Genomic DNA, 23,531 nt, shown 5'->3' on the forward strand with positions numbered 1-23,531 from the left:
TTCATTTTCTTCTGAAGTTTAATGAAGTCACCTGACATGCCTCTAACCATCGCTCTCCATGTGTGTGAGAAGAAGTTGTCTTCTTTTGGGGCCAATGTTCCCCGGGACCTTGCTCAACTAGTTGCACCTTTGCTGTTTGCAACATGGAAGACAGACAACACAGTTAGCAAGTGAGGTGGGAACACTGCAAACAACACATGCTGTATGGCAGGGCTATTCAACTGGGGGCCACATTTCCACAGAACTAAGGACCTGGGGGGCCACACTCCCCCCTTGCTATTTGGTATCTTCAGGATAACCAGTGTCCTCTAGTGTTGGTTTATTTTGTCAGAGTTACAGGGGATCTCTGCTCTTTTTAAAAAGCTGCTGTAAAAAATTGGAGTCTCTTTTTTTTACCAGAACTAGCAGGTCAAAAAGTGCTGAAATAGAAGTGTGACTATTGAGTGGATGTGAAGTAAAGAAAATAGAAGTGTGACTATTGAGTGGATGTGAAGTAAAGCAACCACAGCAACTTATTATGAGAAAAAGACGAGGACTTAAAGGGGTGCCTTGCCACCACAGTCATGTCAATCCCAAGTTAGGAGCCTCCTGTGGTTTCTGCACTAATTTGCTGCAAAGAGAATTGTCTCCCAAGTTTTGGAGGGAAGTGTGTAGGATGTCATTCCAGGCCCCCGGCTGAATAGATAAAAGCAGCTCATTACGAAGGGCAAATACTTACGTAGTAGTGGTCCAAGTAGTGGCAACCTGAACAAGAAGACCATGGTAAGAAGGGAGATGGTACTTTGGGTGTGTACTTAGGGTATGTACTTACACTTGGTGACACGAACGCTCCCCCTTGTGCACAGAATGCGGCTGGTGTAATCTCTCCACACACACGGAACATCCCTGCGCTCTCGGTCTTTGAGGATTATTGTCCCAGATTCTTGGATGCTGTAGTTTGCGTACTGGTCCAGGTCCACTTCACAAAAGGCTTCTGCACAAAACCAAGAATGGATCAATCATTTTGATCAGTGGTTTTCCCCCTCCAGGTGTTCTATTTGAAGTGACTCTTGCCTTTGCACGTGGGTACTTCTGACCAAGTGCCGTTGTGGTAGCACACCACGGTCTCAGGACCCACCCGCTTGTAGAAAGAGTTGCAGGCGTACTTGAGGAGCATGTCACGCTTTCTCACCACGTCACCGTTGGAAAGGCGCGGGTACGCTCCGCAGTTGTCCACTCAAAAGCCAGACAAGAGTTTGTTTCACATGAATATTGGACAACACACACCTCACTTTTTACACCCAGAAATAAAGCAATCGGGGGCCATTTTCATGTTTCCATTTGCAAAAGGAATACAAATTAAAGCTGCAAGCAGCATTGGTCGGGCCCGCATATTTGGCAGGTGCTAGTCCTAAATGTCCCAATACTTTTGTCCAGTGATAGTCATAAGTGTCCCAATACTTTTGTCTACTTTTAGTCTGAAGCGTCCCAAGACTTTTGTCTAGTGTACCTACCTTGTCTGCATTGTGTGGGCACGTTGGTGCTTCCTGCTTTTAAGCAGCCATCTTAAAAAAACAGCAGCGCAGCAGCATCAGCGCAGCGGGTCTTTGAAGGGTCATAAAATCAAAACCGGAGCAGGTATTAAAACGCTGTTCTGTTATTTTATACACAAGGGTTTAATCTCTCTCCTGTGTTAGTTTGAAGCCGAAACGTCAAACGCGCTCAGAGGAGATAGTTTTTGAAGGAAGGTGACCGGTTTTTACAAAAAAATTGTTTTGAAGGGGGAATAGCAAACTTCCTGTTGATTTTTGCTGTGGGTTGTCAATTTATGAAATGTAGGTCTAAGTGAGACCTACATAGAGGTTTTTGTTTCATGTCTTTCCGACCTTCCCAGTGGGAGTTACAGGCAGTTTTGTCATTTTTTTCTTCCGAGGAGCAGTTTTGTCTCCGTTTTATTCAAAAATTGCGCAAGAGCGCAATTTTGAGATTTGGGGTTAGTTTTTTTTTTTATTACATCGCAATTTTTGCCAGTCTTGATGTGTGTGTTCAGTTCGGTGAGTTTTGAAGCATGTTAAGGGGGTCAAATTACAGCTCAAAGAGGCAAAAGTTACTGTTTTTAGTACTTTTTTGTCTTGAAGGGGGAATTGCCAACTTCCTGTTGATTTTAGCCCGACAATGTACCATTATGAAATGTAGGTCTAAGTCAGACCTACAGAGGTTTTTGTTTCATGTCTCTCCGACCTTCCCAGTGGGAGTTACAGGCAGTTTTGTCATTTTTTTCTTCTGAGGAGCAGTTTTGTCTTCGTTTTATTCAAAAATTGCGCAAGAGCGCAATTTTGAGATTTAGGGTTAGGTTTTTTTATTACATCGCAATTTTTGCCAGTCCTGATGTGTGTGTTCAGTTCGGTGAGTTTTGAAGCATGTTAAGGGGGTCAAATTACAGCTCAAAGAGGCAAAAGTTACTGTTTTTAGTACTTTTTTGTCTTGAAGGGGGAATTGCCAACTTCCTGTTGATTTTAGCTCGACAATGTACTGTTATGAAATGTAGGTCTAAGTCAGACCTACATAGAGGTTTTTGTTTCATGTCTCTCCGACCTTCCTAGTGGGAGTTACAGGTAGTCTAGTTTTTTTTTTCCTAGGGGGCGCTAGAGCGCAATTTTGAGTTTTGTGGTTCGATTTTTTTTTAAAAAAGGCAATTTTCGCAGGTCCTGATGTGTGGGTCAAATATGGTGAGTTTTGAAGCATGTTAAGTGGGTCAAATTACAGTTTAATGTGGCGGCGGAAGAATAAAGAATAAAGAATGAAACCTTACAAATTCAATAGGTCCTTATGGCCCATTGCATAAGGACTCCCACAGGGAGTCCTTATGCAATGGGCCATGCGGGCCCTAAATATAGATTTGTTAGAACCTTTAGGGCTCCCTCAAGGTCGGTTTGGGGACCCGGAAGGATCTCAGTCATAAAAATGTTAAAGGGGAACATTATCACCAGACCTATGTAAGCGTCAATATATACCTTGATGTTGCAGAAAAAAGACCATATTTTTTTTTAACCGATTTCCGAACTCTAAATGGGTGAATTTTGGCGAATTAAACGCCTTTCTAATATTCGCTCTCGGAGCGATGACGTCACAACGTGACGTCACATCGGGACGCAATCCGCCATTTTCTCAAACACCGAGTCAAATCAGCTCTGTTATTTTCCGTTTTTTCGACTGTTTTCCGTACCTTGGAGACATCATGCCTCGTCGGTGTGTTGTCGGAGGGTGTAACAACACCAACAGGGACGGATTCAAGTTGCACCAGTGGCCCAAAGATGCGAAAGTGGCAAGAAATTGGACGTTTGTTCCGCACACTTTACCGACCAAAGCTATGCTACGACAGAGATGGCAAGAATGTGTGGATATCCTGCGACACTCAAAGCAGATGCATTTCCAACCATAAAGTCAAAGAAATCTGCCGCCAGACCCCCTTTGAATCTGCCGGAGTGTGTGAGCAATTCAGGGACAAAGGACCTCGCTAGCACGGCAAGCAATGGCGGCAGTTTGTTCCCGCAGACGAGCGAGCTAAACCCCCTGATGTCTTGGCTCACACCATCCCGAAGATGATCAAGAGAAGAATATCGACCCTAGCTTCCCTGGCCTGCTGACATCAACTCCAAAACTGGACAGATCAGCTTTCAGGAAAAGAGCGCGGATGAGGGTATGTCTACAGAATATATTAATTGATGAAAACTGGGCTGTCTGCACTCTCAAAGTGCATGTTGTTGCCAAATGTATTTCATATGCTGTAAACCTAGTTCATAGTTGTTAGTTTCCTTTAATGCCAAACAAACACATACCAATCGTTGGTTAGAAGGCGATCGCCAAATTCGTCCTCGCTTTCTCCCGTGTCGCCGGCTGTCGTGTCGTTTTCCTCGGTTTCGCTTGCATACGGTTCAAACCGATATGGCTCAATAGCTTCAGTTTCTTCTTCAATTTGGTTTTCGCTACCTGCCTCCACACTACAACCATCCGTTTCAATACATGCGTAATCTGTTGAATCGCTTAAGTCGCTGGAATCCGAGCTAATGTCGCTATAGCTTGCTGTTCTTTCCGCCATGATTGTTTGTATCGGCATCACTATGTGACGTCACAGGAAAATGGACAGGTGGTTAAAATCAGGCACTTTGAAGCTTTTTTTTAGGGATATTGCGTGATGGGTAAAATTTTGAAAAAAACTTCGAAAAATAAAATAAACCACTGGGAACTGATTTTTAATGGTTTTAACCCTTCTGAAATTGTGATAATGTTCCCCTTTAAAAACAAGTCGTGTGTACATTTTTTTAAATTATTTATTGATGGAATCCGTAAATCAACTTCAGGTCGATTTGTCCAGGTGTAAAAAAAAAGCTTTTTTTTGGTCAAAAACAACAGTTTTTTTCATGGCAAAAACACAAAATATGGAATATTTCCCTTGTCGGAGGCAGATATTTACATATATCCGAATTTAAGTTGTACTTCTTTCATTTCTTAGTCATATTTGAAAACAGCTCGTGTTTTCCATTTCTTCTCTTGATACTCTGTCAGCAAGTATACTGTGTGTGTTAACCTTGAGTTCTTTGGAATATGTTTTGACTAGCATTTGTTTTGTCTACAGAGATGGGACGAGAGAGAGGGTGGTGGGATCGGGAAGACAGACCATTTTGGGAGGCGCAATAGAATGTTCTGGGGTTAGACTGGTCTCAATCAATGTATATTGGCAAAGCTTTGAGAATATACGACAAAATACCTATTCTGTCTCTGGTGGTTTTTCAACTCAGCTTTAAGTGTCGGAAAGAACTTGGGAGCGAATTGTGACTTGAATTCCCTGGGAGGAACAACTGGTCCAAAACGCAACACCCTCCAAAAAAATTCTAAGTGGAATATTTGAAGTAATGGAAGCCTTAAATAAGTCAATAATTATCAATAATAATGAACTAGTATTATAGTAGTAATAATTATGTTTTAGCAATGGGGTCTCTAAAAGTCCCAACTTGAGGGTTCCAGGTTCGATCCCCGCATCCGCCATCCTAGTCACTGCTGTTGTGTCCTTGGGCAAGACACTTGACCCACCTGCTCCCAGTGCCACCCACACTGCTTTAAATGGAACTTACATATTGGCTTTCACTATGTAAAGTGCTTTGAGTCACTAGAGAAAAACGCTATATAAATATAATTCACTTCACACTTCACATAAAAGTGTTAAAAATAAGACTTAACTCTCTAGAGCCACTTCACACCTATTGATTATCCAACCATTAAAAGTTTTTATTTATTTTTTGTCTGTTTTGTTTTATGCTCTTTTTGTCAAAGTAAACGTTTTTTTATAGCAAACACACAAAATATGCAATACTTTCCTCCCAAAAATATTTCAAAGCTGAATATTTGATGTGAAGTCATTGGAGCCATAAGTAAGTCAATAATGATCAATAATAATGAACTAGTATTATAGTAGTATTAATTATTTTTGAGCAATAACAGTGGGGAAAAAAAATAATTGGGGGGTCTCTAAAAAGGCCAACTCATAAAAGTGTTAAAAATAAGACTTAAGTCTCTAGAGCCACTTCACACCTCTCCATTATCCATAGACTAAAAGCTTGTTTTTGTTTTATGCTCTTTTTGTCAAAGAAAACGTTTTCATGGCAAAAACACAAAATATGCAAGATTTTTCCCCAAAAATTCAAAGTAGAATATTTGAAGTAATTGAAACCTTAAATAGGTCAATAATTATCAATAATAATTAACTAGTAATTAGTACTATAGTATTTATAATTATTTTTTGAGCAATAACAGTTGAAAAATAAAATTTTAGGGGCTCTAAAAGTCCCAACTCATAAAAGTGTTAAAAATAAGACTTAAGTCTCTAGAGTCACTTCACACCTCTCCATTATCCATCCATTAAAAGCTTTTTTTGTTTTTGTTTTATGCTCTTTTTGTCAAAGAAAACGTTTTCATGGCAAACACACTAAATATGCAATATTGTCCCCCCAAAAAAATTCAAAGTGGAATATTTGAAGTACCGTATTTTCCGCACTATTAGCCGCACCTAAAAACCACAAATTTACTCAAAAGCTGACAGTGCGGCTTTTAACCCGGTGCGCTTTATATATGGATTAATATTACGATTCATTTTCATAAAGTTTCGATCTCGCAACTTCGGTAAACAGCCGCCATCTTTTTTCCCGGTAGAACAGGAAGCGCTTCTTCTTCTACGCAAGCAACCGCCAAGGTAAGCACCCGCCCCCATAGAACAGGAAGCGCTTCTTCTTCTACTGTAAGCAACCACCCGCCCGCGTAGAAGAAGAAAAAGCGCGCGGATATACCGTACGTTTCATTTCCTTGAATGAGAAGTCATCCTTCACTGTGGTTCTAGCTTGCCATGCTAATGGCCAGAAACTTCCACCCATGGTGATATTCAAAAGGAAGACCTTGCCAAAAGAGACCTTTCCAGCCGGCGTCATCATAAAAGCTAACTCGAAGGGATGGATGAAGAAAAGATGAGCGAGTGGTTAAGGTAAGTTTAAGTTTACGCGAAGAGGCCGGGTGGCTTTTTTCACGCAGCTCTGTCCATGTTGATATACGTATGTTTGTGATTGCACATTTGCGTACATTTTGGGAGTGAACAGAGTTGTTAGAACGCTGGTTTTTAATATATTATTAAAGTTTGATTGACCTATCTGACTGTTTCTTTGACATTCCTTTAGCGCAGTTAGATGCGGCTTACAACACCGGGCGGCTTATAGGTGGACAAAGTTTTGAAATATGCCGTTCATTGAAGGCGCGGCTTTTAACCCAGGGCGCCTTATGGTGCGGAAAATACGGTAATTGAAGCCTTAAATAGGTCAATAATGATCAATAATGATTAACAAGTATTATCGTAGTAATACTTATTTTTTGAGCAATAACAGTTGAAAAAAGTCCCAACTCATAAAAGTGTTAAAAATAAGACTTAAGTGTCTAAAGCCACTTCACACCTCGCCATTATCCATCCATTAAAAGCTTTTTTTTGTTTGGTTTTATGCTCTTTTTGTCAAAGTAAACGTTTTTTATAGCAAACACACAAAATATGCAATATTTTTCCTCCCAAAAATATTTCAAAGCTGAATATTTGATGTGAAGTCATAGGAGCCGTAAATAAGTCAATAATTATCAATAATAATGAACTAATATTATAGTAGTAATCATTATTTTTGAGCAATAACAGTGGGAAAAATTTAAATGTTGGGGTCTCTAAAAGTCCCAACTCATAAAAGTGTTAAAAATAAGACTTAAGTCTCTAGAGCCACTTCACACCTATTGATTATCCAACCATTAAAAGTTTTTTTTTTTTTTTTGTCTGTTTTGTTTTATGCTCTTTTTGTCAAAGTAAACGTTTTTTTATAGCAAACACACAAAAAATGTATCTCCCAAAAATATTTCAAAGCTGAATATTTGATGTTAAGTCATAGGAGCCGTAAGTAAATCAATAATTATCAATAATAATGAACTAGTATTATAGTAGTAATCATTATTTTTTAGCAATAACAGTGGGAAAAAAAATAATTGGGGGGTCTCTAAAAAGGCCAAATCATAAAAGCGTTTTTTATAGCAAACACACAAAATATGCAATATTTTTCCTCCCAAAAATATTTCAAAGCTGAATATTTGATGTGAAGTCATTGGAGCCGTAAATAAGTCAATAATGATCAATAATAATTAACTAGTAATATAGTAGTAATCATTATTTTGAGCAATAACAGTGGGAAAAAAATAATTGGTGGGTCTCTAAAAGTCCCAACTCATAAAAGTGTTAAAAATAAGACTTAAGTCTCTAGAGCCACTTCCCACCTCTCCATTATCCATAGACTAAAAGCTTGTTTTTGTTTTTGTTTTATGCTCTTTTTGTCAAAGTAAACATTTCATGGAAACAAACAAAATATGCAATATTTTCCCCCCCCAAAATGATTTCAAAGCTGAATATTTGATGTGAAGTCATTGGAGGCCCCCAACCCCACAGAGCAGCGCCCCTAGTGGCTGGCTGGTTCAGACCGGATGCCCGCCCACTCCCGCCGTTGCAAGTCTTGTGGTTTCTGTGTCAAACATGCGATATGTGATTATCGGCATCAAGTTTTTTTACACTCCAGACTGCGCCCCCTCGTAGGAGCCTGGTCTGAGATCGACTTTTTATTTTACTCATCCTCCCCCCGCCTTTTCGGGGCGCCGTGATTGCCGACTCATTAGCGTTCCCGTTCTGTCTCCAAATACAATGTATGTCGGCTCTTGAACAGGATTGTGCTGAAAATGAAATGTTGCTGTACTTGTGCAATGACAATAAAGATCCATTCCATACCGTACCGTACCATACCATTTTTTTAAGCAATGACAGCTTCAAAGTGGACATTGCAATACATTTCACCCGTTTCTACTTTTTTGATAGTCATTTTGGAACGTGTCGCGGGTCCTGCAAAAACTAGCCGCAAATGGCCCCCAGGCTGCACTTTGGACTCCATGCTGGACTGAAAGGTAAGATAAGAGAGCGGTACCTGGGACCGTCAGAGGTGTGCTGCTGCTGCTGCTGCTGCTTGTGCCAGACGTTGTTGCAGATCCTTGCCAAGAGGAGAAAGAAGAAATGGACTCATCAACACTGGCCAAGTCTTGGATCCACACACTGTGGACTGTGGCTCGCTGACAAACAACATTTCTATTTTCACCTCAGAACGTCACGTGTTGAAGCCCTCGAATTGGATTTGGGTTTATATTTTTGATATATATTGTTTTTATATCTATTATATCATCAAGCCTGAATGTAATTTGGTGCATGTTTTCTAGTAATATGTTCAATAATTATTTTAGGAGTGTTATGTATTATTCTATTGTATTTATAAAATAAAATATCATTCATGCAATATTTTATTTGTGCAAAATTAAGATTTTAAAATGTTACCGTCATTAAAACAAATGTATAAACCCTCTAAACTCAACTCCAAGCAGGATTTGGTCCCAGCGTTTAAAAATAAGCCTTGATGCTGGAGTCAGTGGACTATGAGGGCAACCCTGCCATTATTCTCTTACCAGTGGCAGAGCAGGAAACGGCTTGGAATGTGATTGCAACAGCGTGTGCAAACTATATAATTGAGTATACTATGAGTGGGCGTGTTGCGTGTGATCTACTAAGACTGTGTGTACAATTAATAGCACGTGCAAAAGCTTAAATGAGGTTTATAGCGGCTGTCGTCATGCAGGCACACAAACATAACATGTGGGACCTTTTCTATACTGAAGTGCGCTCCAGCCAACAGAACCTACTTTGAGCACGCTGACGGTGCATGGGAGGCACTAAAATGACCCGGATGCAAGAAATTGCATATCACAAGACATATCACAGATATAATAACATATTTCCTTTATGAAAAAACTAACAGCATTTTACAAAAAGCAAAAAGACACCAACACAAATAATTTGCATTTTTTTTAAATCAGTCCCTAAAGTCATCAAGCGGCTGGAAAATTATAAAACGATATTGTAATATGTGCAATATACACACTACACAGTATATATATATATATATATATATATATATATATATATATATATATATATATATATATAATGTAGTAACAGACACCTTCATAACAATACGTAATATGTACAATATGACTTTAGTACAAGCAAACATTGAGTGACTGACTTTAGCACAAGCAATTGGACATGAGTGTGTTTATTGGCAGATAATATATCTCACCTGTGTCAGTGACAGTGGAACCCCCAGCAGGAGAGCCACGCCCACTTCCTCGCTCTGGAACTAAAGAGAACATTCTACTGATGAAATGTTCATAATAATAATAATAATAATAATAATAATAATAATGCCTGCTAATTACTCACTTGTATCAGCAGCAGGTTTTGTCACCCTGCCCGACATGTCGCCATCATGCCCAACTATTTGTGTTCTTACTAAAAAATAAAAATAACATTTACAAACACACACACACATACATATTTATTAAATATACATATATAAACATATATATACATATATAAACATATATATATATATATATATATATAAACATATATATATATATATATCCATCCATCCATATATATATATATATATACACACACACATATATATACACATATAAATATATATATATATATATATATATATATATATATATATATATATATATATATATATTAAGGTTAAGGTTGCATTTCCACTCAAGCTGCAAGGTCAAGGTCAAGTTAAGGTTGCATTTCCACTCACTGCAGTTGGGCGCTTGAGTCCAGGCCCCTGACAAACAAAGGATGGACTTGCGGGTGTTGTCTCCTTGGACACTGTAGCCCTCCTCACATTCAAAGTGCACCTCGGAGTCGACCGCAAACACCTGCTGGTTCTTGTAGAGGATGACGGCGTGGGCCATCCGAGGCGGCTCATCACAAGAGCTCTTACTTCCTGGAGAGAAGCAGAGACACGGTTGACGCTGGGAACCTGCTGGAGTTCCAGCAGAGAGATGGAAACATACGCTGGCAAACGGGCAGGGAGGACCAAGTTCCATTTGCACATGTGGCTGTGGCCTCCCAGGTGGCGTGTTGGTAGCCCTGGTCACACTTGACCCGGATCACCTTGCCTTGCTGGTACCAGCCTGGAGCACTCTCCGTGTACTTGGCGTTGGGGACATCTGGCGGAAGACAGCTGCTCTCACCTGGGGGCCAACAAACAGCTGCTTTGAAGAACTCAAGGCCCCTTGCTTGTTAATGAGCATGTGGTGGCGGACTAACCAACACACCGGTCGGTGGTGATCCCAATACGCAGAGCACAGTGCAGGCCAAAAGGTATGCAATGCTTCAACCAGAGTTGAACAAAGGGGAAGGGAAAAGGCAATGAAGCTGAGGGAAGACCATGCAGAACCAAAGTAAAACTGAACTGGCGACACAGTAAACAAAAAAACAGAATGCTGGACGACAGCAAAGACTTCCAGCGTGTGGAGCAGACGGCGTCCAAAAAGTACATCCGTACATGACATGACAATCCATGTCCCCACAAAGAAGAACAGCGTCCGCACAACTTAAACAGAAGACCCCAAACTTTTTGACTTGTAATTGGTTGACATTAAAACATTCTTCTTCATACTGCATTAATATATGCTACTTTTAAACTTTCATGCAGAGAAGGAAATCACACCTAAAAAAATCACAAATTTTTTCATATGGTGTTGATGTGGAAATGTTTGCCTCGGCATTTTGATGGTGTGGACGTGTGGCACCGAATGGAGATAAGCGTCTCGACAGACGTTACAATATTTGAACAATGACTTGGTTACAAAAAAAGGCTGTATATATATATATATATATATATATATATATATATATATATATAGCTGTATCGGGACCCAAAGGTTATCCCCTGGCTTTTTTAGAATGGGCATTCGTGGGTGTTTTTAGTATCTTGGTTTGGCCTATGTCATGACTACTTCCAGTACTGTTATGTCATGCACTAAGCTGGGCCTTCATCGGGGCCTGGTGTTAGCTCACCTGAATGTATGCAGCCTGCGTAACAAGTAGCAGGAAGTAGAGTGTATTATCACAGATCATTTTATTAACATCTTTGCCATTTCTGAGACCCACCTTGATGATTCCTTTTCTGATTCAGTTGTAGCCTTTGAGGGGTTCTCAATGTTTAGGAAAGATAGGAACAGGTTTGGGGGTGGGATGGCTATTTATGTTCACAATCATTGATCTATCAAAGTGCGTAATGATTTGATGAGGGAGAGCATTGAAGCTATTTGTGTGCAGGTATTTGAAAGCAATTCTAGTATGCTGTTTCTATAGGGTTAGGGTTATGGACAGAATTTCTAGGTGCAGTCAAGGCGTTGAGGGGATCTGGTTTGGTGGCTGCAGGATTAGGTCTCTGCTATTTGCAGATGATGTGGTCCTGATGGCTTCATCTGGCCAGGATCTTCAGCTCTCACTGGATCGGTTCGCAGCCGAGTGTGAAGCGACTGGGATGGGAATCAGCACCTCCAAGTCCGAGTCCATGGTTCTCGCTCGGAAAAGGGTGGAGTGCCATCTCCGGGTTGGGGAGGAGATCTTGCCCCAAGTGGAGGAGTTCAAGTACCTCGGAGTCTTGTTCACGAGTGAGGGAAGAGTGGATGGTGAGATGGACAGGCGGATCGGTGCGGCGTCTTCAGTAATGCGGACGCTGTGTCGATCCGTTGTGGTGAAGAAGGAGCTGAGCAGGAAGGAAACGCTCTCAATTTACCGGTCGATCTACGTTCCCATCCTCACCTATGGTCATGAGCTTTGGGTTATGACCGAAAGGACAAGATCACGGGTACAAGCGGCCCAAATGAGTTTCCTCCGCCGGGTGGCAGGGCTCTCCCTTAGAGATAGGGTGAGAAACTCTGTCATCCGGGAGGAACTCAAAGTAAAGCCGCTGCTCCTCCACATGGAGAGGAGCTAGATGAGGTGGTTCGGGCATCTGGTCAGGATGCCACCCGAGCGCCTCCTTAGGGAGGTGTTTAGGGCACGGCCGACTGGTAGCAGGCCACAGGGAAAACCCAGGACACGTTGGGAAGACTATGTCTCCCGGCTGGCCTGGGAACGCCTGGGGATTCCCCGGGAGGAGCTGGAAGAAGTGGCTGGGGAGAGGGAAGTCTGGGCTTCCCTGCTTAGGCTGCTGCCCCCGCGACCCGTCCTCGGATAAGCGGAAGAAGATGGATGGGTGGATGGATGGAGGACTGTGAATTCAATTTTCATCAGGTTGAAGTCAGTGAGGTTGAGAGGTTACTACACTCTCTTCCGGACAACAAAGTAGCTGGTGTAGACAACCTGGATAGTAAATGACTGCTGGTATCATATCAGTGCCTGTTTGTCATATTTTTAATAAATGTTTACAAGTGGGCCTGTGTCCAAAGATATGGAAGGTGGCTAAGGTTACTCCTCTACATAAGGATACCAAATTGTCTTTCAATGAGGGCAATTCTAGACCAATAAGCATCCTACCTGGGTTATGTAAAATACTGGAGAAATGTGTCTTATGCACAAATTCAAGCTTACTTTCAATCAAATGGGCTAGCAACTGATTCTCAACATGCATATAGAACGGGCCACTCTACGTCCACTGCTCTTATACAAATGACAGCTTAATGCTCTAGATAATTCTATGTTGGTTGGAGCTGTGCTGTCAGATTTGAGTGCTGCATTTGACGTGATTGACCACTCTCTTTTAATTGAGAACCTTAAATGTTATGGTTTTAATACTTGGGCTTTAATGTGGATATTTGTCCTCAAGATCACAGCAGGTGTATCTTAATGGCAGCTTGTCTAATAGCAGAAGTTTGGATTGTGGTGTTCCACAGGGAAGTTGCCTAGGACCTTTACTTTTTTTCTATATTCACCAATGATTGACCTTGGGCTACCGGGCGTGCAAGATTGGTTCTTTATGCTGATGATGCAACCTTATATCATGCAGTGTACTTAATGTAGTATTGAGTGAGGGACTAAAAGCTGTGCATGACTGGACAGTTTGTAACACACTTGTCCTTAACATCTCAAAAACCAAAAGAATTGTATTAAGGACTAGGCAAGGGTTATCTTTGTGAGCCAAAGTTGGATCTGAGGCTAGGTATCTCAACAGTTCAACCGGTCAGAAGTGCCAAGCTCCTTGGAGTGATGCTGGACTGCACTCTCAATCAAATCATATCAGTGATATAGTTACAAAGATGTGAAGGGCTGTTGGTGTTTCCAGGAAATGTGCTGGTTTTGTTGAAAGCAATTGAAAGTACAACACATACAGAGAGTGTGAGTCAAGTTATAGTATTTTAGCAGCTTCATTTAAAGTACAAATGTTAGTATATCTGTAGGGCATGTAAAGGTTCAATGTGTAAAATGACATGTTTAGGAGATTAAAAGTGGTAGCACGAGGTAAAACATAGCAAGGAGACGGTCTATTGAACGGCTCCCTTGAAAGATCCTATCGTGAGGCAAGAATTGGTACATGGCCAATTCAAGGTCATGAATGTGCAGTCCTATGAGGCCACGTAACCGCTAAAATCAGTGGTGGTGACCCCGGGATCTGCAGCGGGAACACAATGTCAACCACTTTTTCAGGTTGGATGCAGTACTCACGCCTGGGCGCAGGGAGAAGCTACATGCTGGTAAGCCCTTCAACAGTACAATTACTCTCATGCTATTATATGAATAAGGTTTTAGCATTTGACTTACCAATACAATGTGGCATGTTGGCATTTGACTGACCAATACATTGTGGCATGTTGGCATTTGACTTACCAATACATGGTGGCATGTTGGCATTTGACTTACCAATACATTGTGGCATATGAGACCATGATCCGTTCAGGCATACAGTGGTGGCCCACCAACCCTCCACCGCTGGTTTCCACCCGTGGTTGCAAGCATACGCGAGGCCGCTTTCATGCGAGTAGGTTCCTTGCTCCGGCACAAAAAACCCTCCATCCAGTCGGGGAGCAGGACAGGACTCTGCTGTACTTTGGGCTAAGACTTGAGCTAAGACCAGAGGCAGCATTCCGTTCAGTGGTTTTCAAACAATCCAAAATGGAGTGGACTTACCGTGAAAGGCTTGGGGAAAGGACAGGAGGACAATTACCAGACACCTCAGAGACATTTTGTCAGGAATTGTCCAATTTTCTGACAAAATCCAAACAAATGCTGTGAAATCCGACGAGGACCAGTTAATAATTGTCGAGTACCACCCCTCGCCAAGTCAGAAAACAAACATGTTTCCATTGGATGTTTGCTCTGAAGAAGCTTGTTGCAAAAGTGCAAATAAGGACATTCGTACTAAGGATGTGACCATTGATCCACCACTGATCAGAATCGGACCATTTCAATGAACTCGCCAACGCCAATCCCCAGCTGACAAGCTCGCAGCTCATTACTCGTCTCTTGGAACTGCGGCCAAACACAATCCCCTCCAGATAAACTGAATTTATGAATATTTAATCAATCCTGTGATTTAATAGAGTGATTAAATCTATATTTTGATTCTCTCAAATGTAATTTCATACAGTAGGAAGGGGATGTGTTGCAATGAACCTGACATGTGACGTACCCAATGGGGATGCACTATCCACTTCAGCAGCCAGAGGGCAGCAGAGTGATGAATATCTTCACGTGTTTCATGGCAAGTCCAACTTTGATCACAGCGTTGGTTGCTAAGAACCACTTCCTGTAGGATGACTTTAGCGCTAAGAGCAAACGATTGCGATGAATAGTGGATAGTATGAAGTTATTATTGACTTACATTTGATCCAACAGTTGTATGTAAGAAAGGAGAATAATATAACAAAGGTAACAGTGATTGGTATATATTGATGATGTACTGTGACAAGAAGAAGAGGTAGGAATGGAGAAACCCTACATGTGGTTGCTGTTGTTCCCAAGTATGCATTAGAAGGAGCTGTGACAGACAGGAAGTGCTTTCACAGAGCTTTATTGAAGCATAGTCCTCTCTGCTCCATCACCATAGCAACAAGGAAATACTTTCATCAACTAAGTGGGACTATCATGGCATCAAAAGGGAAACACAAGTTGCTTTCTCCAGTATTTCTATCTTTCTCTTGTAGCATGTATGTACATCCAGCCGCAAACACTCCAAAATCATAGATATTGAAAATAGGCAAGTCTTACCTCTAATTGACACAAGGACTGAACCTACATGTCAGCATACACACTCAGGGCTCCGTCACATCCAGTCTTGCATGGCAAGTGCTCAGGGAAGGAATAAGTAGTGCTCCTTCTGAACCATGGGACAGCTCTGGACCATGGGACAGCTCTGGACCATGGGACAGCTCACCTCACACACTAATATTCTTTTTTATTCAGCGTTTATTTCAACATTCACTTGTGGACGTCACAATCTGCCTTAAAAGCGCAGGTGAGACTTGTGCTTCACCATGTATCTGGAAGACAAAAAGCAGACAGAATGTTAGTGGGAGTAGATTCCTCCTCATAACATCTATTCATCTACAGCTCTCAACTGCAGGCTCTGGGCCGTGTCTGCTCTCTCTGGGGCCGTGTCTGCTCTCCCTGGGGCCGTGTCTGCTCTCCCTGGGGCCGTGTCTGCTCTCCCTGGGGCCGTGTCTGCTCTCCCTGGGGCCGTGTCTGCTCTCCCTGGGGCCGTGTCTGCTCTCCCTGGGGCCGTGTCTGCTCTCCCTGGGGCCGTGTCTGCTCTGTCTGGGGCCGTGTCTGCTCTGTCTGGGGCCGTGTCTGCTCTGTCTGGGGCCATGTCTGCTCTCTCTGGGGCCATGTCTGCTCTCTCTGGGGCCATGTCTGCTCTCTCTGGGGCCATGTCTGCTCTCTCTGGGGCCATGTCTGCTCTCTCTGGGGCCATGTCTGCTCTCTCTGGGGCCATGTCTGCTCTCTCGGGGGCCATGTCTGCTCTCTCGGGGGCCATGTCTGCTCTCTCTGGTGCCATGTCTGCTCTGTCTGGGGCCATGTCTGCGCTGTCTGGGGCCATGTCTGCGCTGTCTGGGGCCATGTCTGCGCTGTCTGGGGCCATGTCTGCTCTGTCTGGGGCCATGTCTGCTCTGTCTGGGGCCATGTCTGCTCTCTCTGGGGCCATGTCTGCTCTCTCTGGGGCCATGTCTGCTCTCTCTGGGGCCATGTCTGCTCTGTCTGGGGCCATGTCTGCTCTCTCTAGGGCCATGTCTGCTCTCTCTGGGGCCATGTCTGCTCTCTCTGGGGCCATGTCTGCTCTCTCTGGGGCCATGTCTGCTCTCTCTGGGGCCATGTCTGCTCTCTCTGGGGCCATGTCTGCTCTCTCTGGGGCCATGTCTGCTCTCTCTGGGGCCATGTCTGCTCTCTCTGGGGCCATGTCTGCTCCCCCACATCGCTTAACTTGGCTAAATGTATTCATTCATTGAATCTGATCGTTGTATGAACATGTCTTTTGTGGAGACAAATACTTACTTCAAGGAGCCATATGTAATGTCAAGTCATCAATAAATGTTGTTCAGCCAGGATATGCTCATTCCAAAATTTAGATTTACAGCCCCGAAATATTGTTATTGTTTTCTTTTCGATGCCCCGCCCTCCACAGTTTGACCAATTAGAAATTCTGTGAGTGTGTCACATTCAGGTTGCCATCTTGGTCTGGCTACTGCCACCGGTAAAGTTACTAAACATGTCACACCTTAGTACATCTAAAAGTTACCATTCTCAACTTATTCATGACAAAGCCAGGAACAAAACCAGGAGTTTTTGAATTTGATGCCAAACTTGCTCATTTCCTCCTTGATAGGTAAGTCAGGCATTTACCTTTTCTTGTGACTTGTAAGACATGGAAATGGACATTTGGTGTGTAAACTATATTGCCCAATACAGTCTATGATCTTGTCTAACAAAGATAGTAACAAATGTTAGCATGCTAGCCCGGTCAATGACACATGGACATACAGGCTAACGGGGTAAATATATGCTAGTTAGCATGTGTCATCCAACTGACAGGACAACATATATTTAGTACAAATAAAAGCTAAGTGGATATGGACAAGCGGTAGAAAATGGATGGATGGATATGTGTAGTGTCAGTGCCTATATCCTTCTCAATATGCTGATACGCTGAGGAACATTAGTCATCGTGGCAATGTGAAACTGCGACTTATAGTCGGAAAAATACGGTATTTATTGTCACCAGTATAACCATTGCTAGTGTTGGTTGTAGTCTTTGGTTTCTGATAGTACTGACAATAACCATATGATTGTTGTCATATTGTACACACTTCTTCCTGAAAATAGCCTCATTTCTGTGTTGGTTAGAGATTTGTTATTGACATTGTCTACTCAGCTATTATGGTCCCAGTCCTCAACCCCTAGTAAGAGGCAGTGGAAGTTTGAAGTTCCTTGGAGTAGACCAGTCCATCCAGCTGGATTCAGCTGCGTATCTGGCAACCTCAGTCAGGGAGAGGGGGAGGGGACTACAGAATTTTGACCGTGATTGCAGTACCATTTCTGGCCACATTATTACATATGGCTCCTTTATCATCCGGACTTTGAAATTGTAATGAAGTTATCCAGCAATGTGCATGTAATAGAATATACCAATTGGACAACTAAACATGAATTATGCACTGTCACACATGTGGCCCGTAGGGAAAGAAGTTTGATGCCGAGGCTGTAATAAGGTTGATGATGCTAACAAAGAAGCCATACCTGTCGAGGGTCTCCCAAAAGCGCAAGAAGACAGGCCGGTCCAGATGGCGCCTGTGGCGGCTGAGCTCCAAGACGGTCACGTCCCACTTCTGCACGTTGATGTCGGTCTTGGCCTCGTCGTACTTTAAATGAAAGGCTCGAACTGGAAGCGACACACACGTTCATGCACGGGCCGTGCCTGCATTCACTTGCAGGCGCCGTCACTTACTCTTGGCAAATATGTCGACAGGAGAGCCGTCAGGCAGCAGCCATGGCCAGCCCTTGAACTGCCAGGCAGGACCCTGCACGAACACAGCCACCACTCGGTCCCTGGAGTGAAGGAACATACTGATCAGCAACCCTGGACTTCCCATCAGGGGCCAAAGGGGCTCCGCTTGATCAATTTCTGAGTATCTTTATCACTGGAGGATGAGACTGAACATTTGACACGCCAGGAACAAGCTGGCTAGAAAGCAGACAGAAAACAAGTGCTTAGTGAACTTGAAGACGTGTAGATAGAAGCACAGTAAGCAGCTATTATTAGTAAATTAATACGAGTCTACACCAAACACTTGGCTTTCCAAGTAGCATCAACGTTAAAGCTTAGTAGGCCTAAACATATAACAAGTCTATTTATGGCCAGTGTAACATTACATTTATGAACAGTCACACTGTGTTTGAATGTTCAATGAAGTGAGTGTTAGTTGTAATACACTATGTCACCACGTGTGGCAGTAATGACAACATCACACAAACAGAAGAACAGTTAGTTGTAATACACTATGTCACCACGTGTGGCAGTAATGGCAACATGAAACACACAGAAGAACAGCTAGTTGTAATACACTATGTCACCACGTGTGGCAGTAATGACAACATCAAACAGAAAAAGTATGACTAAAGTGGTGGACATTTGCATTTGTACTTTCATTTTATTGACACATTAGCCAAGAAACTCATGATTATTATCTATTGTTGATTTAGTTACAATGTATTTATTGTAGTCTATGTACATGTATTTTCCAGGAGTACCTTCTTTTGTAGTTTATTTGAATATTATTGATTTTTGTCATCTTTGTGATCAGCACATATAATAATTCAATACCATTACAATCAATTACACTGCACATCCATCCATCCATTTTCTACCGCTTATTCCCTTTGGGGTCGCGGGGGGCGCTGGAGCCTATCTCAGCTACAATCGGGCGGAAGGCGGGGTACACCCTGGACAAGTCGCCACCTCATCGCAGGGCCAACACAGATAGACAGACAACATTCACACTCACACCCACACACTAGGGCCAATTTAGTGTTGCCAATCAACTTATCCCCAGGTGCATGTCTTTGGAAGTGGGAGGAAGCCGGAGTACCCGGAGGGAACCCACGCAGTCACGGGGAGAACATGCAAACTCCACACAGAAAGATCCCGAGCCCGGGATTGAACCCAAGACTACTCAGGACCTTCATATTGTGAGGCACACCAATTGGAAAATAAATCTAACAGCCATAAAAATATTACAACCTCCCAAATATATGACACTATATACATTAAATATATGACACTATATACATTAAATATATGACACTATATACATTAAATATATGACACTACATACATTAAATATATGACACTATATACATTAAATATATGACACTACATACATTAAATATATGACACTATATACACAATAAATATATGACTCTATATAGATTCAATATATGACACTATATACATTAAATATAGGACACTATATACAATAAATATAGGACACTATATATATATTAAATATATAACACTATATACATATTAAATATATGACACTATATACATATTAAATATATGACACTATATACATTAAATATATGACACTATATACATTAAATATAGGACACTATATACATTAAATATAGGACACTATATATATATTAAATATATGACACTATATACATATTAAATATATGACACTATATACATATTAAATATATGACACTATATATATTAAATATATGACACTATATACATTAAATATAAGACAATATATATATATATTAAATATATGACACTATATACATTAAATATATGACACTATATACATTAAATATAGGACACTATATATATATATATTAAATATATGACACTATATACATATATTAAATATGACACTATATACATTAAATATAGGACACTATATACATTAAATATAGGACACTATATACATTAAATATATGACACTATATACATTAAATATATGACACTATATACATTAAATATAGGACACTATATATATATTAAATATATGACACTATATATATATTAAATATATGACACCATATACATATATTAAATATATGACACTATATACATTAAATATAGGACACTATATATATTTATTAAATATATGACACTATATACATATAGTAAATATATGACACTATATACATTAAATATATGACACTATATACATTAAATATAGGACACTATATATATATATATATTAAATATATGACACTATATACATATATTAAATATGACACTATATACATTAAATATAGGACACTATATACATTAAATATAGGACACTATATACATTAAATATATGACACTATATACATTAAATATAGGACACTATATATATATTAAATATATGACACTATATATATATTAAATATATGACACCATATACATATATTAAATATATGACACTATATACCGTATTTTCCGCACTATAAGGCGCACCTAAAAACCACAAATTTTCTCAAAAGCTAACAGTGCGCCTTATAACCCGGTGCGCTTTATTACGATTAATTTTCATAAAGTTTCGATCTCGCAACTTCGGTAAACAGCCGCCATCTTTTTTCCCGGTAGAACAGGAAGCGCTTCTTCTTCTACGCAAGCAACCGCCAAGGAAAGCACCCGCCCCCATAGAACAGGAAGCGCTTCACCCGCCCCCGGAAGAAGAAGAAAAAACGCGCGGATATCACCGTACGTTTCATTTCCTGTTTACATCTGTAAAGACCACAAAATGGCTCCTACAAAGGACAAGGATCCGGTTCATAAAAAGACGCAATCTCTCCATCCGCACACGGATTACTACCGTATTTCACAGCAACTGATATTCCTGTGAACTGCACTGTGGAACGGGAGCACGTACGGTGAATATTCGCACCACAGGGAATGAGAAGTCATCCTTCACTGTGGTTCTAGCTTGCCATGCTAATGGCCAGAAACTTCCTCCCATGGTGATATTCAAAAGGAAGACCTTGCCAAAAGAGACCTTTCCAGCCGGCGTCATCATAAAAGCTAACTCGAAGGGATGGATGGATGAAGAAAAGATGAGCGAGTGGTTAAGGGAAGTTTACGCGAAGAGGCCGGGTGGCTTTTTTCACGCTGCTCCGTCCATGTTGATATACGACTCTATGCGCGCCCACATCACAGATGGTGTCAAAAAACAAGTGAAGCACACAAATACAACACTCGCCGTCATTCCGGGTGGATTAACCAAAGAACTCCAACCGCTGGATATTGGTGTCAACAGGGCATTCAAATCACGAGTGCGAACGGCGTGGGAAAAATGGATGACCGAAGGCGAACACACCTTCACTAAAACGGGCAGACAGCGCCGGACGACATACGCCAACATCTGCCAGTGGATTGTAAATGCCTGGGCAGATATTTCTGTCACAACTGTGGTCCGAGCTTTCCGGAAGGCAGGATTCACAGAACTGCTGCACAACAACAGCGACACTGAATCCGATGACTTCGAAGAGACGGAGCCGGCCATTTTGGAACCCACGCTTGCGCAACTTTTCAATTCGGACACCGAAGACGAAGAATTCGAAGGATTTACCGGTACGAATGAAGAATAACTTCAGAAAGTGAGCGCTATGTTTATTTTGTGTGTTGTGACATTAACGTTCGAGCAACATTACCGGTATGTTGCTATTGCTCTACACCATTTTGAATTTTACTATGTTTGTGATTGCACATTTGTACATTTTGGGACAGAGTTGTTAGAACGCTGGTTTTCAATATATTATTAAAGTTTGACTGAACTATCTGACTGTTTTTTTGACATTCACTTTAGCGCAGCGTTTTTTTGACATTCACTTTAGCGCAGCGTAGGCGCGGCTTATAGTCCGGGGCGGCTTATTGGTGGACACAATTATGAAATATGTAATTCATAGAAGGTGCGGCTAATAATCCGGTGCGCCTTATAGTGCGGAAAATACGGTACATTAAATATAGGACACTATATATATTTATTAAATATATGACACTATATACATTAAATATAGGACACTATATATATTTATTAAATATATGACACTATATACATATATTAAATATATGACACTATATACATTAAGTATAGGACACTATATACATTAAATATATGACATTATATACATTAAATATATGACACTATACACATTAAATATATGACACTATATATATATTAAATATATGACACTATATACATCTATTCATACATTATATTACTTTACTTTCACGTTTAAAAAATGCTCTATTTAAGGTGTGGCAACTTTTATTTGATTTTGTAGTAGTAGCGACTTCCTCCGGGTCCACTTTCTTTGTTTTCACTTGATTGAAGTGCACATGCAAGTGACGTTGAGGCCATATTGGGGGCCCGCATTTGGGGCCCACATTGGGGCCACATGGGGAACACATGGGGAGCACATTGGGACCACATTGGGGCTTGCGCATGCAAGTGAGGACTACATTGGGGGCCACATCGGGACCACATTGGGGCTTGCGCATGCAAGTGAGGACTACATTGGGGCCACATCGGGACCACATTGGGGCTTGCGCATGCAAGTGAGGACTACATTGGGGCCACATCGGGACCACATTGGGGCTTGCGCATGCAAGTGAGGACTACATTGGGACCACATCGGGACCACATTGGGGCTTGCGCATGAAAGTGAGGACTACATTGGGGCCACATCGGGACCACATTGGGGCTTGCGCATGCAAGTGAGGACTACATTGGGGCCAGTGCACTGGAGTCAGATAGAAATGTCATTTAAACAGTGTGATTAGATAGAAAAGGCATTTAAACAGTGCGATGTTAACAAATGTGATTAGGGCCACTGTGTCCTGCAGTGTAAGAGGAGAGGACTAATATGTATTTGTGGTGTAAAAGTTGGGGTTGAAAGAAAAGTGAAAGATATCTCACCAGTCCTGAGGTGCCAGTTTGAGAGGCTGGTCGATGACTCTGTAGGGGACCGTGACAGAGAGTGTGTTTCCACCAGGCTGGATCTGGTCTTTGCGCCTCTGCAGAAGAACCTCGTTGTCACGCTGGATGCCTTGCTTCTTCTTGTCCTCCGACGTGACCAGCCTGGTGGGACACAATGT

At 41.5% G+C, this 23,531-nt stretch overlaps 3 protein-coding genes across 5 annotated transcripts in view; 1 reads left to right on the forward strand and 2 right to left on the reverse strand.

Annotated features, from left to right (window-relative positions):
• Positions 1-14,739, reverse strand: LOC133577532 (complement factor H-related protein 1-like). The gene is made up of 11 exons (XM_061931456.2): positions 14,573-14,739; positions 14,306-14,509; positions 10,507-10,686; positions 10,248-10,436; positions 9,863-9,931; positions 9,720-9,779; positions 8,520-8,582; positions 1,054-1,215; positions 812-973; positions 719-744; positions 1-132 (listed from the first exon to the last, which is right to left on the reverse strand). Exons 1-11 carry the CDS (start codon positions 14,625-14,627, stop codon positions 118-120), a joined length of 1,185 nt encoding a protein of 394 aa, XP_061787440.2. The 5' UTR covers positions 14,628-14,739; the 3' UTR covers positions 1-117.
• The window catches only part of LOC133577533 (beta-1,3-galactosyltransferase 2-like), an 18,365-nt gene continuing 8,894 nt past the window's right edge, over positions 14,061-23,531 (forward strand). The window contains exon 1 of one of the 2 annotated variants that reach the window (XM_061931459.2): positions 14,061-14,139. The gene's annotated coding sequence lies outside the window, so the exon portion shown is untranslated. The remainder of the gene's footprint in view (positions 14,140-23,531) is intronic. The other variant, XM_061931457.2, reaches the window with a different exon arrangement.
• The window catches only part of cdc73 (cell division cycle 73, Paf1/RNA polymerase II complex component, homolog (S. cerevisiae)), a 52,570-nt gene continuing 44,477 nt past the window's right edge, over positions 15,439-23,531 (reverse strand). For both annotated transcript variants that reach the window (XM_061931455.2, XM_061931454.2), the window contains exons 14-17: positions 23,353-23,514; positions 18,384-18,484; positions 18,176-18,317; positions 15,439-15,924 (exon numbers count right to left, since the gene is read on the reverse strand). In XM_061931455.2, coding sequence (XP_061787439.1) covers positions 15,888-15,924; positions 18,176-18,317; positions 18,384-18,484; positions 23,353-23,514 — 442 coding nt within the window. In that variant the 3' untranslated portion in view covers positions 15,439-15,887. The remainder of the gene's footprint in view (positions 15,925-18,175; positions 18,318-18,383; positions 18,485-23,352; positions 23,515-23,531) is intronic.

Source organism: Nerophis lumbriciformis, linkage group LG37 (assembly GCF_033978685.3).
Source record: "Nerophis lumbriciformis linkage group LG37, RoL_Nlum_v2.1, whole genome shotgun sequence".
In the NCBI taxonomy this organism is placed as follows: Eukaryota; Metazoa; Chordata; class Actinopteri; order Syngnathiformes; family Syngnathidae; genus Nerophis; species Nerophis lumbriciformis.